Genomic DNA, 14,550 nt, shown 5'->3' with positions numbered 1-14,550 from the left:
ATCACGCCATTTGGCAGGTTTTTTTTTAACCGCCTACCATTTGGGATCAGTTCAGCCCCTGAACACTTCCAGAAGCGAATCTCGCAAGCTCTTTAAGGAACTGGTGGTGCTCTTTGTCAGATGGATGATATCCTCGTGTATGGCAAATCAGTGGAAGAACACAATAAGCATTTAGAAGCAACTTTTCACAAGTTACAGGAGGCTCACCTTACTCTAAATGAAGAGAAATGTGAATTCTCAAAACCATCCGTTGAATTTCTGGGGACATTCGTTGACGCTGAAGGAGTGCATGTTAGCCCCAAGAAAGTCGAAGCCATTTTGAAGATGAAAACGCCTCAAGACCAGACAGAATTAAGAAGATTTCTCGGCATGGTAAATCAACTAAGCAAGTTCCAGCCACAAATTGCAGAGCTATCCAAACCACTAAGAGACCTACTGAGTTCGAAAAGTCACTGGTTATGGGGTGATGCCCAACAGCAAGCATTTGCAGCCCTGAAAGAAAGTCTCGCCTCCACCCCAGTCCTAGCCCACTATGATGCAAGTCGTCAAACGAAACTTCCTTCTGATGCATCGTCGTATGGACTTGGAGCGGTCTTAATGCAACTGCAGAATGATGGCGAGCGGCGCCCCGTCGCACACGCCTCGCGAGCCATGAGCCCCACGGAACAGCGTTACGCCCAAATAGAAAAGGAAGCCTTGGGGATCACCTGGGCAAGCGAGCGCTTCGCAGATTACCTAACTGGCCTGGAATTCCATGTTGAGACCGACCAAACCTTTAGTACCCCTGCTGAGTACCAGGAACCTTGAGGATCTACCAGCCAGAGTGCAACAGTTCCGAATTCGAATGATGAGATTCACCTACTCTATTTCGCATGTACCTGGGAAGTCCCTTTACACAGCAGACACCCTTTCCCGGGCACCCTTAGTTAGACCCCTTGAACGAGACGAAGAGAAGTTAGAGGCTGACGTACGAGCCTATGTCGACTCAATCGTTAAGTACCTACCAGCAACTGACGATCGACTGGAAGACTTCAAGTCCCAGCAACAACAGGATGAGATTACAAGACAACTCATCACTTATTGTTCTGAAGGTTGGCCAGAGAAATCCCAGCTTCCTGGTCCACTTAAAGTGTACTAGCCTGAAAGGAGCGACCTCACAATACAACATGGCCTGTTGATGAAGGGAAATCGACTGGTTGTCCCCTTGTCCATGAGAATAGGTGTCCTAGAAAGGTTACATGATGCACACCAGGGTATTACAAAATGCCGTGAGAGAGCCAAAGCATCTGTATGATGGCCTGGCCTGAGCCAACAACTTGACGAAGTGGTCAAGAAATGCCCTACCTGCACCAAGGAACGCATAAATCCAGCAGAGCCAGTGATCCCGTCCGAATTACCAGATCGTCCCTGGCAGAAAGTCGCAGCTGACCTATTGGAACTAAAAGGTCATCCCTACCTGCTTGTCATAGACTATTTTTCTCGTTACGTAGAGGTAGCGAAACTTTCACATACTGCTTCACCAGATGTGATAGCGCACCTTCAGTCTATGTTTGCAAGGCATGGCATTCCTGAGCAACTCATCTCGGACAATGGGCCGCAATTTTCATCAACCTCATTCTCCAAATTTGCCGAGGACTATGGATTTACTCACATCCTAACTAACCCCTGATACCCTCAAGCGAACGGCGTGGTTGAACGCGCGGTTCAGACCGTAAAGAATCTACTCAAGAAAACTCCAGATCCTTACAAAGCACTCATGGCTTACCGTGCTACACCCCTTGAAAACGGCCTAAGTCTGGCAGAACTGCTGATGGGAAGGAAGATCCGCACCAGAATCCCTACTTCACCAAGTAACCTGAAGCCCTCCTGGCCACACCTTGAGCAGTTTAGAGAGAAAGATGCTTCACTGAAAGAAAGACAGAGGAGAGACTTTGACAGGCGTCATTCTGCAAAAGTCCTCCCAGACCTCCTTCCTGGAGAGCGTGTTTGGTTACCAGACAAAAAAGTTGAAGGGACTGTGGTGGACATAGCCGGTCCCCCACGTTCTTACACAGTTGAAACGCCCAAGGGACAGCTGAGGAGAAAAAGACGCCACCTGAATCGTCTTCCAGAAACGCCTAATGCAGATACCAGCACAGCCCTTAACTCGTCTTCTCCTGATGTTCCGACTGCTGAGTGCCCAGAGCCAACTGTCCCAGCTACAGCTGCCTCGACACCCGTGGCCCCTACGAGAACCACCCGATGCGGTCGTGAAATAAGAACCCCGGAGCGTTTTAGAGACTTGTGACTGTGAACCTAAGTGTTCACCTTGTTAACTTTGTTCATTTACTGCAGTTATTCTTGAGTTTATGATTTGAACTGATCGTCTCCAGACTTGACAGCGAACATTGATTATTTAGGATATAGCTTATTTCTAACGCGAGGGGAGATGTAGTGTAATCTGTTGCGTAACAATATTTCCCAGTAGCCTTCGCGGCACGGTGTGGAGACCTTGGGTCGACCATGTAATGCTCTTCTATTACCCGCTTGATTAAACTGTTGTGTTGCTGTTCGTATCTGTCTGTTTTATGGCCCAATAATATCACATAAATGACATTAATTCTACTAACAATGAAGATTGGCGAAACTTTGTGCAAAACTCTAGTGTCCTAAATCCTATTGATGAAAGATGTAAGCAATATCAACATTTTTAACACTGGAGTTGATAGTCAAGACAAAGTAGTTGATAACAATGATGATTGGTGTGAAGTTAAGGAACGTCCTTCAGGAGTTACAGATACATTACTGCAAGAATCCAACATATATAGTTGAAAATGCAGACAGAATTATTAGTTTTGCACTAGGTGAAGGAAACAAACCATTAGGGATATTCTTGGACCAGGACTCGGAATACCTTTCATTTCCTTCAATATTTTGTGGAAAACGAAGGCCTGACAACAATAAAAGAAAGGTCCCTGTCTTATACGGTACAATTGTGAAGTGGAAATTAAGAAGTAAGGATAGGAGAACTGCCATGTCTGTATCTAATATCTCTAATTCATAAGCTGAAAAAGCTGCAAATCAACCAAATTCAAGATAGTGCTCGCATTTCACTCAAAAAGTGTAAGACGAATGGGAAATGTTTCACTGCTGTAGACTTAAAATCTGAAGATTACCTCAATAAGCTTGTACACCTAGATGAAGGTTTCAGAGTTTTAAAAAGTGTTAGAGGGTCACCACCTTATTTTGAAAAATGCAAAAAAGACCTGTTTGCAATGATTCATCAACTTGGAAATCCAACATGGTTTTGCACCTTTTCAGCTCCTGAAGCAAGGTGAACTCATTTTCTTAAAACCTTAGGTGGAATTGTTGAGAAAAAAGAGTACACTGATGATGAAATCCAACAAATGACTTAGACTCAGATCTTATTCAAAACGTTCCTGTGGCCTGTGCTAGGAACTTTGACCACATGGTACAGTTGTTTATTCGTGATTTTGTAAAGAGCAGTGTTGCACCTATAGGAGAAATAGCTGATTATTTTTACAGTGTCGAATTTCAGCAAAGAGGAAGCCCACATATTCATGGATTGTTTTGGATAAAGGATGCACCACAGTATGAAAAAGATTCCAATGAAGAGGTTGTCGCATTTGTTGATAAATTTATCATTTGCCACAAGCCAAACAGTTCAAGTGAATTATTCGAAATGGAAATCTTGTCAATTTGCAAATGCAAAGACATGCCAAAACTTGCAAGAGATCTGGGAATAACATAAATTATGTCCACTTAACTTTCCATTCCCACCAATGCCCAGGACAATTATACTGAAACCACTTGAGGAATCCTATCATGATGGGAAGGAGGGTAAACTAATAAAAGAAAATTCTGAAAAAATTAAACAGGTCCTTGACGGCATGAAATATGGTGAAGATATAAGCTTTGAAGATTTCCTGAAAAAAATTAGCATTAACTGAAGAAAGTTATCTCTTAGCTATCAGGAACACATTAGAGCATGACACATTATTTAAAAGATCACCATCAGAGATAAGGATCAACAATTACAATGCTCACTTACTCAAAGCCTGGCAAGCAAACATGGACATACAATATGTGTTAGATCCTTATGCATGTGCTACATACATACTGTCTAACATTGCAAAAGGCCAGCGAGGTACAAGCAGACTTCTAGAAAAAGCATCCGAAGAAGCAAAGGCAGGTAATGAAGACATTACAAATAGAGTTAGACATAATGGAAACAAATTTCTTAATGCAGTTGAAATCAGTGCTCAAGAAGCTGTTAATCTTGTATTACAAATACCTCTAAGACGTTCATCTCGTGATGTTCAGTTTATAAGCATCTCACCTCCAGATGAAAGAACATTCTTAATAAAGAAACTGGAAAAGCTGAAAGAGTTACCTGACAGTTCACATGACAGAGAATCTGATAACATAATAAAGCGGTATCAACGGAGACCAAAACAATTAGAAAAATTTTGCCTTGCTGACTTTGTTGTATGGGTTTGATTGTGTTAAGAACACACAAAATAACATGAATTCTAATGAGTCGTCACTCAGAGCTTCTGGTGATTTTCTTCCAGAAAAAACAAAACAAAACAAAAAAGATGACCCTCTAAGATTATTCTTAAGTGGAGGTGCTGGAGTTGGCAAAAGTACTGTTACAAATGCATTGTATGAAGCTCTGATCCGATTTCTGAATAGTATCGCTGCAGAAAATCCAGATGATGTGAAAGTTGTCAAGACTACCCCTACTGGTAAAGCAGCATTCAATATAAAAGGCAGTACCCGAAATGCTGCTTTTATGATACCTGCCAAGAGAGGTTTTGAGTATTGTTCACTGGACAGCGACAGATTGAATACCATTAGAGCAAAACTAAACAAACTTAGGGTGATATTTATCGATGAGATTTCTATGGTTGGAAGTGGCATGTTCAACGTTTTGAACTTGAGGTTGCAACAAATTATGGGAACTAATGAACCATTTGGTGGAATAAGCTTGGTCACTGTTGAAGATCTTTTCCAGCTTGAGCCAGTTTTTGATGAGTGGCATGGATCTTCCCAATCTGGCTATAATGAATTTGCAACTAGCATTTGGACAGAGTACTTCACCCTCTTTGAAGTAACAGAAATAATGAGACAAAAAGATGATAAAGAATTTGCTCAGCTACTCAGTCGTTTGAGAGAGGGAATCACTCTCAAGATGACATATCCATTTTGAAACAACGACTTCTGAATGTAATGCTTGAACAAGATAATTACCCTATCAACATGGCACATTTCATTTACTACAAATGCATCAGCAGATGCTCACAACAAAGCTCTGTATACCCTCTCTAAAGCTGATAAAGCTGTGGACATTACAGTTGGGGACATTTCTAATGATCTCAAGAAACAAATGAAAAACAAAATCCCAGATGATCCAACAAAGACAATGCAAGGCTGTTTCCTAAGGAAATTTTTAAGGAGCCCAAGCCACTTTTTTAGGAGCCCAGAATAAATTTGCCATGGTCAATCCAGGGGGTGTTGGCAAGACTGGGGAAGACAGGGGGGTTGTGGAGTGAATTTGGAAATTAAGGGGGGGGTCCAGAGGCAGAGATTTTCCATGAGACACTAATATGGTCTATTTTATCAATCAAATTTTTGAATAGAGTTCAGCAAAGTGATCAGGTCATGACTGACAAAGAATACTATTTGTGGTCAAACAAATTCAATAATTTGTGTATCCATGCAAGTGCTGCAGCTTTTTTTTACAAGAATTTATATTGCCTCTTTCGTTTTTGAGTTAAGCAATTCTAAACAAATCATGAAATGCAAGCTGCAAATGAAAACAAATAAAAATGAAATAGGTATGTGGAACGTTTGAATTTGGCGTCACTGAAATGTGCTTTCCTTCCACGGGCTTCAGGGACATAAGTATAAACAAATGGTGCTTTCTTTAGGCAGCATCTGCTTCTTTGGAGAAAATATATCCTCGTATATTGGGCAGAGCCACAACAATTCATTTGATAATTTAAAACCCTGGTATGCAAAAAGGATTGCAATGATGTTTTCTTTTTGCTGGCTTGTAGCTACTTGAATATTTCGACTTTTAAGTCATAAATATCCTTTCAGAAACTACAGAAATTCATTCAGTACAGCTAAGTGAAGTTTTCCAAAGTATCGGACAAAAAAAAGCCCAAGAATTTATCCTTATTCAGTTGTAAATATAATGTCAGCAACAGCATCACTCCAATTCCAAAAATATTTGTTATCAAAGTAATTATTTTGCCCCGGGTGGTACTTTAAGAATTTCTGGGTGGGCATGTGCCACTGGGACCCTGGAACCCTTAGCCTATACTAGAGCTAGTTCAGCTGAAGTTTGCTACCCTATACTAGAGTAATCAGTATTAAAACCACCGATTTCCGTCTGAATCCCGATTTTTGACAGTTAATAATATCCAGTAGTGTTTTACGATAGTCATCTATCGACGATGTTGAGGCTGAGTTACAAAAATTTAAACTTGCCGATTTAATTTTTTTATATTTTTGATTGACAATTCCTGGTTTCTTTAGTTTAGATAAAATCTTCAACCAACTGGTCAGTTTTGTGAAAAATGATACCCTATTTTAGACCCAAACACTCTGATTTATATACTCTATGCTAGGGTAAACTGCTTGAAAACTATACCCTTCACAGCGGCACATACCTATATAGCCCATGTGTGGCAGTACCCCACACCCCCGCCCCCCCCCCCCCCCACCTCCCTCTGCTCGTGTTATTTTGCAACTGGAATCAGTAGGGCATCAACAGAGACACAATCCATTGGCATACATGACGTGCATGTGTTCAATACTGAGCTTGCAATGCATTGTAGGACGATTTTCAAATATGGCTGTTTTCGGTTGTTTTGTGAGCGGAGAGAGACTTTGTTGATGTGTTTTGGCCCATATTTCTCGTGTTAAAAGCAAAACAGGACCAGAGTAGCTGTTGTTTTCCGTTTAATTTATTGTGTGAATGATTTTTTGGCCGATTTCATGAGAAGATTGAAGTCATCGGACAGATTAGATGGGAATGAAAACTCCATCGTAACTTAGGCGCCTCAGGCGACCGGGCGCCCGTTAGGCAGCAGCCTTGCAATGGGTTTATATTCGCTAGTGTCGGTAGCAACTGCAGCAAAATAAGACTTGACGACCAATATTGATGTGACTGACCAGCGAAAGGAAAATGCACATTTGCACAAGACAACTACAGATAGAAATTGGACAGTATTGGAAGTAACAACGCAATTTCAAGTCAATAAAAAAAGTTAAGTCCAAATTCTCCGGCGTCAATTTCAGCTTAGACCTGCTGCTGCCAAGACTATTCACCGTTGTCAAGGCGACACATTGAATGAGGCAGTTGTTGATTTTCAAGCATCCACAAGAGAGCACATGCATTACGTTGGCTTGAGCTGCGTACGAAACAGCTCTGCACTGCATATTCTTAATTTGAGTGAAAACAAAATAAAGGTTACTGAGAAGGTTAACAGTGAAATGAGCAGACTAAGAACAAAAGCAAGGCTTGTACCTTTAGCAGTGTCACAGACCGACAATTCACCCCCAAACAAAAACAAACTTGTTTCAGAATGTTAGATCTCTCCACCTCCACATAGATGATGTGCAAAGTGATTACAGCATTCAAAAAGCTGATGTCAACATTTTTGTTGAATCAAAACTTTGCTTGTCAGATAGAGATGATACATATCAGCTTGGTGAATTTATGCTTTACAGAAATGACATTAGTCAGTCTAACATAAGAACTTGCTATGGAACTGCTGTGTACCTTTTAATGTTTTGAATTGTACTAAAACTCCATACAGATATAACTTCAATAATTTGGAAATTACTGTTATGGTTTTAAGCCAACCGATCCCAAATATTCATGTCATTGGTATCTATCGCTCGAAAACTAAAGTTCCAATTTCACAGTTAATTGATGCTCTGACTCATCTTCACAACTGAGTATTAATAGAACCTACACTTTCAACTGTGCTGCTTGGGGATTTCAATATTGATCTAATGCAGGCAAATACAGAACAAAAAGCTCTAACACAATATCTTATAACAGACAAAGATACACTCAGTTGATTAACCAGTATACTACTGACTACCATACACAGATAGATCATGTTTACACCAATGTACCACAATGTGTACAATCAGCAGGTACATGTACGCTGGAGTCTTACTACAGTGACCATAAGCCTATTTATATTTTCATGAAAGCTGTTTGAATATTTGGTAAAAAATTTCACTATTTTTATCACATGAAATCATTATAACTATATTTAATTTAGCTGAATGTGAAACTTTACATACCAAAGAAATATCTAAATGTATCGAGCAACTATTTGAATCACATATAGAAAACAATCAGAACATTTATTGGCAGAAAAAAAGAATGGTTTGAATTTCCTGTGCTTTTCATGTTCCTAAATCCCTAGTCCTCACAGAGATTCAAAATTACATGTAACTCTACCAGAATTTGCTGATGCTGTTCATAAGAATACATTTTTCGGGTTACAGGGATTATTTAGCTCCAGTGTTTCTTGAGGAAAGCATGCAATTTATAACTGGCATTTTCTTTCTTAAACCCTTTCCAGAAAAGCAAGAAATATCACTTGGACACCACATTTAGGTAAGTAGCTTATTTTTATTGGGGTGGGGAACCAGGGGGAGGGGGTGGGGGTAGAGGAAAAGGCAGCAAACTAAAGATAATTATACATGAACAATTTTTCTGCATTAATTTTTATACCCTTTTACGATATGACTATTATCTTCATTGTGTATTGCAGGTGAAGCAAGTTGCACTACTGTGCATATGCACATATAACCCAGATGAGCACTGCAATAACAACTACAGTATAATATGCAAGTGGCAGTAAGCAGATGTTAATATTAACGACACCATTACTGATGTTATACATGTTTAAAAAGACTTCATAGAAACTGGCTTTAACAACACAAATTTGTCACCCTTAAGACTTCATGGAATTAATCTGAGAATTACAGATGGATGTGGAATACTCCTGCTTACAAAGAGAATAAGTTGCTTTCAACACTAGTGTTAGCTGCCACTTGAGCTGTTGAAACTCATTCTTTGCAAAAGACATTGGTTACAAGCATATCAAATGGCTCTCCAAACACACTTTGGAACTTCATCCCATGTAGGTTGCTTAAAGTCAAGAATGTCAACAAGTGAAATCCACCTGAACTCACTACAGGTGTCAAAACGTAACTCAGAAATGAACCAATAGCTTTGCAGTGGAATACACAAATGCAACTTCAACTTAAAATTAGCAGCTCCATATAATATTCATATATATGAGCATACACATGTACATGTAGAGTAACATCAGTCCTTTATATTAGGACAACAATTAAATGAAACTACTAGACCCCATCACAAAGAAACACAAAAATAGAATGTGTTAATCTGTCTCTATTAATTAAATACAAATCTTGCAATGTCTATTTCAAGTATAAGCTATCCTAACTGTTCCAGCTTATACCTGTTGAATTTTCATTCAATTATCTTAAAAATAATGGTTATCCTGCAGTACCTCTACTACATGTGTGTCTTGCTGCTGTAATGATTGTTATTTATAACTCAGCAAAAAATGTATAATCTGCATGTATAGGAGACTGTTAGCCACAATGTCTCCTCTTAACTTTTATGTGCTACATTATGGTAGTCAGTATTTTAGTGTGTTAATAAGAAAGAAAATGTTCCTAGTAAAAGCAGTGTTCATCTTGATTTTTGTTGTAGCACTCTCTTGAAGTCTATTTCAAATATGTAATAAATAATTATTTATTATTAAATGATTTTACCAGAGAACGAATTCAGCCACGTAAAGGGTGCCAATAAGTAACCATATTTGGAAATCAGAACCTATGCATCACATTTGACCAACAGATGTTTATTTTCCTGTTTTTCACCGTTCTTCTTTTATTCTACTACCTTTTCTACATTCATCCAATAGGCCATTTCCAAGTTGCCTTTTGCCTCTGTGTCAAAACAAGTCTCATTGCGAAACCATTCAATCCCATATGACTTCCATCTACAGGTTCATTTTCATGCCAGTCAAACTCATTATCGTATGAAAGGTTCCACACGAAGACTCGTTTTGAAAAGGAGGCACAAGGAAAAATTCATCCATGAGCTGGCTCACAGGAGCCTTTAATTGTATGAAGTTAACTTTTCATTTCTCCTGCTTAAAGTTTGCTTTCAGTTGCATCGAAAATAATCCCTTTTCAATTCGTACAATTTTCGAACCTGTACCGATGCGAAACTACTCAGAGACGATTTGAAGGATTCCTTTTAAACAGCCGTGACAATATTCAAACCCTACACAACACACTCTGGTTGCGATATATATTTACTAGTGTCACCCTTAAGCAGTTTTCTTTCCATCTATATTCTAAACCAACCAACCCATAGAAGTGGGGAAGCATATAGGTAAAGCTAAAGGTAACGGTAAACTTATACATAACATAAGTTATAAGCATACAATTCTTCTTAGATCCGCAAGCACGCAGAACTACGTTCTAATGGTTTGAGCTTAACAATTTGTTAATTACGTAAGCATCACAATGAACAAGTTGAGATTTCATTGTTTTGTACTGGATATTTGATTGGCTGGATTTGAAAATGTTGGAATATATTGTTTCAGTTCTGCCATCTGATTGGTTTTCATTGTCTGGTTGGTCATGGTTTCAGTACAAGCACTGTAACACTGGTGCTTCTATTGAGTGACAATATTTCAAGAATACTTTTAGGCTATTTTTAGGCTGTTTACCTTCAAAAAACACTTTCGAATTTCCACACTTTCCCTAAACGACGTCTACAAACAACAGGGCATTCTTACTGTTGCTTGCAACATTCTGGGCACTAGTGTACTTCTCATTTTGTCATACATGATGCACATTAGAGGTTTGCTATGCATTTATAGGGCGATCGCCTTGAGTGTTTTCATTTTGCCCCTTTGATTGCTGGATCGGTTTGAAATGGGTTCTAAACTTCAGTCTATAGGATGAAAAGCATCTGACATAAACTCTAGAAGTAATTTAACCCGTACAGGAGGCCTTCCACAATATCCTGGTAAAAGAAAAGTTATGATACACTGTACAATGAAATTCAATGTTTGATGTAACAGGGAGTGGGAGACCATTTTTTTGTTGTTTGGCGCAAAATTGTGCAATCCCGCATAATTATCCATACAATCGACATTTTGTCCCGCACAATTTTAATTTTTTTTCCACACCTTGTCAGAAGCCCTGTCGAAATGCGCTTTTATCTCCTATTGAATTAAGTTTGGTTGGAATTAAGATCCACATGTCAATGAATTCACCCAGCCTGAATTAATTAAGATTGAATTTGCTTGAGCTCATGTAAAGAACGGTGTCTGAACTGTGCCTCAAGTTTAAATCCTCCATATTGCCATGTACTGGATTTGTTCCCAAATCCAATTTCTCATCAGGAGTCAGGATTCTTCATAGTTTACACTTACAGTTTAGACTGACGTGTATGTTCAATTTGTAATTTTTTTCTTTGTGTGTTTTTTTTGTTTACAGTATCCCCAGTTTACAAGTACAGCATGTTATATTTAGTCATCAATATAATTTCATTTTTTTTTTGTTTTTTGCCAAAAATATCTGTTGGCAATAAATGTCTTCTGTAACCAGACATTTCAACTTATTGCAGTCACCATCTTACCAGTATCACTAATATACATGTACTAGAGTGCATTACATTACACAAAGCTCAGGGAAACGGTCTGCAATTTTTCAGACAAGAGTGTCATTACAAATATTATGCATTCATGAGCAGACCATTATTCGTAGGCAGATATTTGCAGGTCACATTCATAAACAGGTACATCATACCATCAGCATCAGACTGCTATGTGGAAAACTGACCTTGAGAAAGTCAGTTTTAGCAGTTTTCACTTCTCTGATTATTGCATGTACATTGTAGCTACCTAGAAAAAAGCATAATCGTGGAACAGGGAGACATAGTAAACATACCATTTTTGGTTTCCACTAAATCCTGGATCATCCTTTTGAATCTCTCACATTCGTTGCTCCAAGGGTAAGTTCTGTTGTAGTTACCTCTTAGCAGCTTCGCACTGTTTTCTCTCTCTTCTGGACTTTGGCTGGACAGTTGTTGGATCCTTCGAGCCCACTCTTCGTGGTCATCTGATTCAACAATGACAGACGTCCCACCTTCTACTTCACGCAAAGCTTCAGCTATTCCTGATTCACCAGCAACAAGAACAGGTATACCAGCAGAAATAGCTTCCAGGGCAACTAATCCAAACCCCTCCGTACGTGATGGGAGTGCAACCATGTCTGACTCGTGAAACATCATCTTAAGTTCATCTTGCTCATTGCAATAACTGCGGATTGTTATTTTGTTACGCCTTATGCGTGCGTTGTCAAGAAACCATTGTTCTATTTTCCTGTGTTCACCAGGAGATGAGCCAATAAATGTCAGCTCAAACATCTTATCAAGTGATCCTATGGCATTTGCAACAATGTCATAACCTTTGAGAGTTAGATCTTCAAAGCTTGCCCGTCCAAACATAAAGACATTGAACTTCTTTACCGTTGCCATCGATTTGTCTTTGACCAGCTGGAATGATTCATTGGAAAACTTTTCCAAAATCCCGGGAGTAATGATCTCGACCTTAACACGTGAAAGACATTTGCTGTACTTCTGTTGTAGCCGTGATCCAACTGCGACAACTACATCTGCTGCTCTGCAAAGCTCAATTTCACTTTTATGTTTCTTCTCATTCTCTTCGATTGTATCTACCTCAGCACTCTGTGTTGTTTTGAACTTTCCAAGGTCTTCACAGAACACATGGACAAATTGCATCCACTTACACTTTGCAGCTTGAACAATAAAATAGGCAGGGGAACCAAACTTTCTTCCGTGGCCGACAATAATATCTGGATTCGGAAGTTCCGGCGGTGGACATTTCAAACAGTCCAATGCTTGAGACGGTCCAGGGATGCTGCGAGCAGTGATCAAATTTACTCCATGTTGTCTGGCATCTTCTCTACTCTGTTCATCGCTTTGGGCAACGTAGCAGTGAACTTTGATGCTGTCGCTGGCTGTTTTTGCCAAATTAACAGCAAATTCTCTGTTGAAAGTGGACAGACCACCCTTAGAAGACTTCCACTCGTCGCAGAGAAACATAACATTGATAATTGCTGCACTTGTAGTTTGTCCGCCAGACATTATGTACAGAAAAGTTTCCTCTCAGTAATCAACCTCGTCCTCGACGATTTTCAAAATGGCGGTTAAAAGGGATGACTCGAAAGGACCTCATTAGATACTCAAAACATTGACGTCAGGCGATGCGTCCCGTAGAATGTCTGGTATGTCTGTCATGTCTGTCTGGCAGTTGTCAGTATATCTCTCCTGTGACAGTTAGCCTCTTTTCTGAAGACATAAGGGCTTCATTTTTTTTTTCTTTTTTCATAGATGAATTATTTCGTACTGTACAGTGCAAACTTTCTCTCGTGTGAAACGTAACCTCTTTTTTCACGATCCCACAATACTTCGCGCCTTGGGGCTAACCTGACATGACAAGTTCAGTTCGAAATTTGCCTTAGGACGCCGAAACGTTATCCATGAGACTGTAATTGCTTCCTAGAAAGATGGCACATTATTTTCGCTGGGTTTTAGAAGCCGTTTAGTCTGGGTTTAGTCATAAATTTTAGGTAATTAAACTTACTGTCAAAATTTTATTGTAATTCAATAGATGGTTTTCAATGTCACGCAACCTAAACCCGGAGACAGACACACGCATGTTTGGGATCAGGCAGTTTATTAATATGCTGTGTTTAGACTTGAACGGTTTACCGAGGTACCAGAGTTTACTTACCTAGATAAACATTTTCCGGGTGTAAACGCCAACTGATACTTTGGTAAATGCCGCAAACTGACAAAAGAAATTTAACCGAGGTGATCAGGCATGGTTACAGTTGGTAACCAAGGTCAAGATGACAGATATTAGTCCATGGGCCAGGACCATGGAAAGAGCCAATTGGTACCAAAACGAGGGACAAATTCTAACACTTATTTCTAACAACATTGATTCCTCTAGGTTGTTTTGGTGTATGATAACCATGCCAAATGAGTAGCTTTACTAAGATTATCACGTGATTAAATGACGTCACCCCGTTTGGCTGAATAAGCAGAATTGGTAAAAAGATGCCTAATAACAAGTAAATGCAAAACTGAAAATGTTGCATACATTGATTTTCGTCATTGCAAACTTCAAACGCAGTTTTCAGACCTAATTCCAATAACTTATATCTGACTTATAGGTGTTATCTCTGAATGGTTTCCATGGCAACACTTGTTAAATTATAAATATGAACAATAAGACGGAAAATGTGAAAATAAAAAGAAAGTGCTCGTGTAAATTGCATTGGTTACTTTCGAACGCTCGTTCTAAACTACATTGACTCCTCTTGCTTAGTTTGGTATATGATAACCATGTCAAATGAGTAGCTATACCAGGC

The 14,550-nt window shown here is 39.3% G+C and overlaps 1 protein-coding gene across 3 annotated transcripts in view; it reads right to left on the bottom strand.

The window, feature by feature from the left end:
- The window catches only part of LOC149101051 (uncharacterized), a 68,212-nt gene extending 54,624 nt beyond the window's left edge, over positions 1-13,588 (bottom strand). For all 3 annotated transcript variants that reach the window (XM_089276165.1, XM_089276166.1, XM_089276164.1), the window contains exon 1: positions 12,040-13,588. In XM_089276165.1, the coding sequence (XP_089132291.1) occupies positions 12,040-13,258 (1,219 nt within the window). In that variant the 5' untranslated portion in view covers positions 13,259-13,588. The remainder of the gene's footprint in view (positions 1-12,039) is intronic.
- Between the last annotated feature and the right edge of the window lie 962 nt (positions 13,589-14,550).

The sequence above is a fragment of the Orbicella faveolata genome, unplaced genomic scaffold, assembly GCF_042242905.1.
Source record: "Orbicella faveolata isolate gen_17 unplaced genomic scaffold, um_ofav_v1 contig_4, whole genome shotgun sequence".
NCBI lineage: Eukaryota > Metazoa > Cnidaria > Anthozoa > Scleractinia > Merulinidae > Orbicella > Orbicella faveolata.
This window is presented reverse-complemented; position numbering and strand designations above follow the sequence as displayed.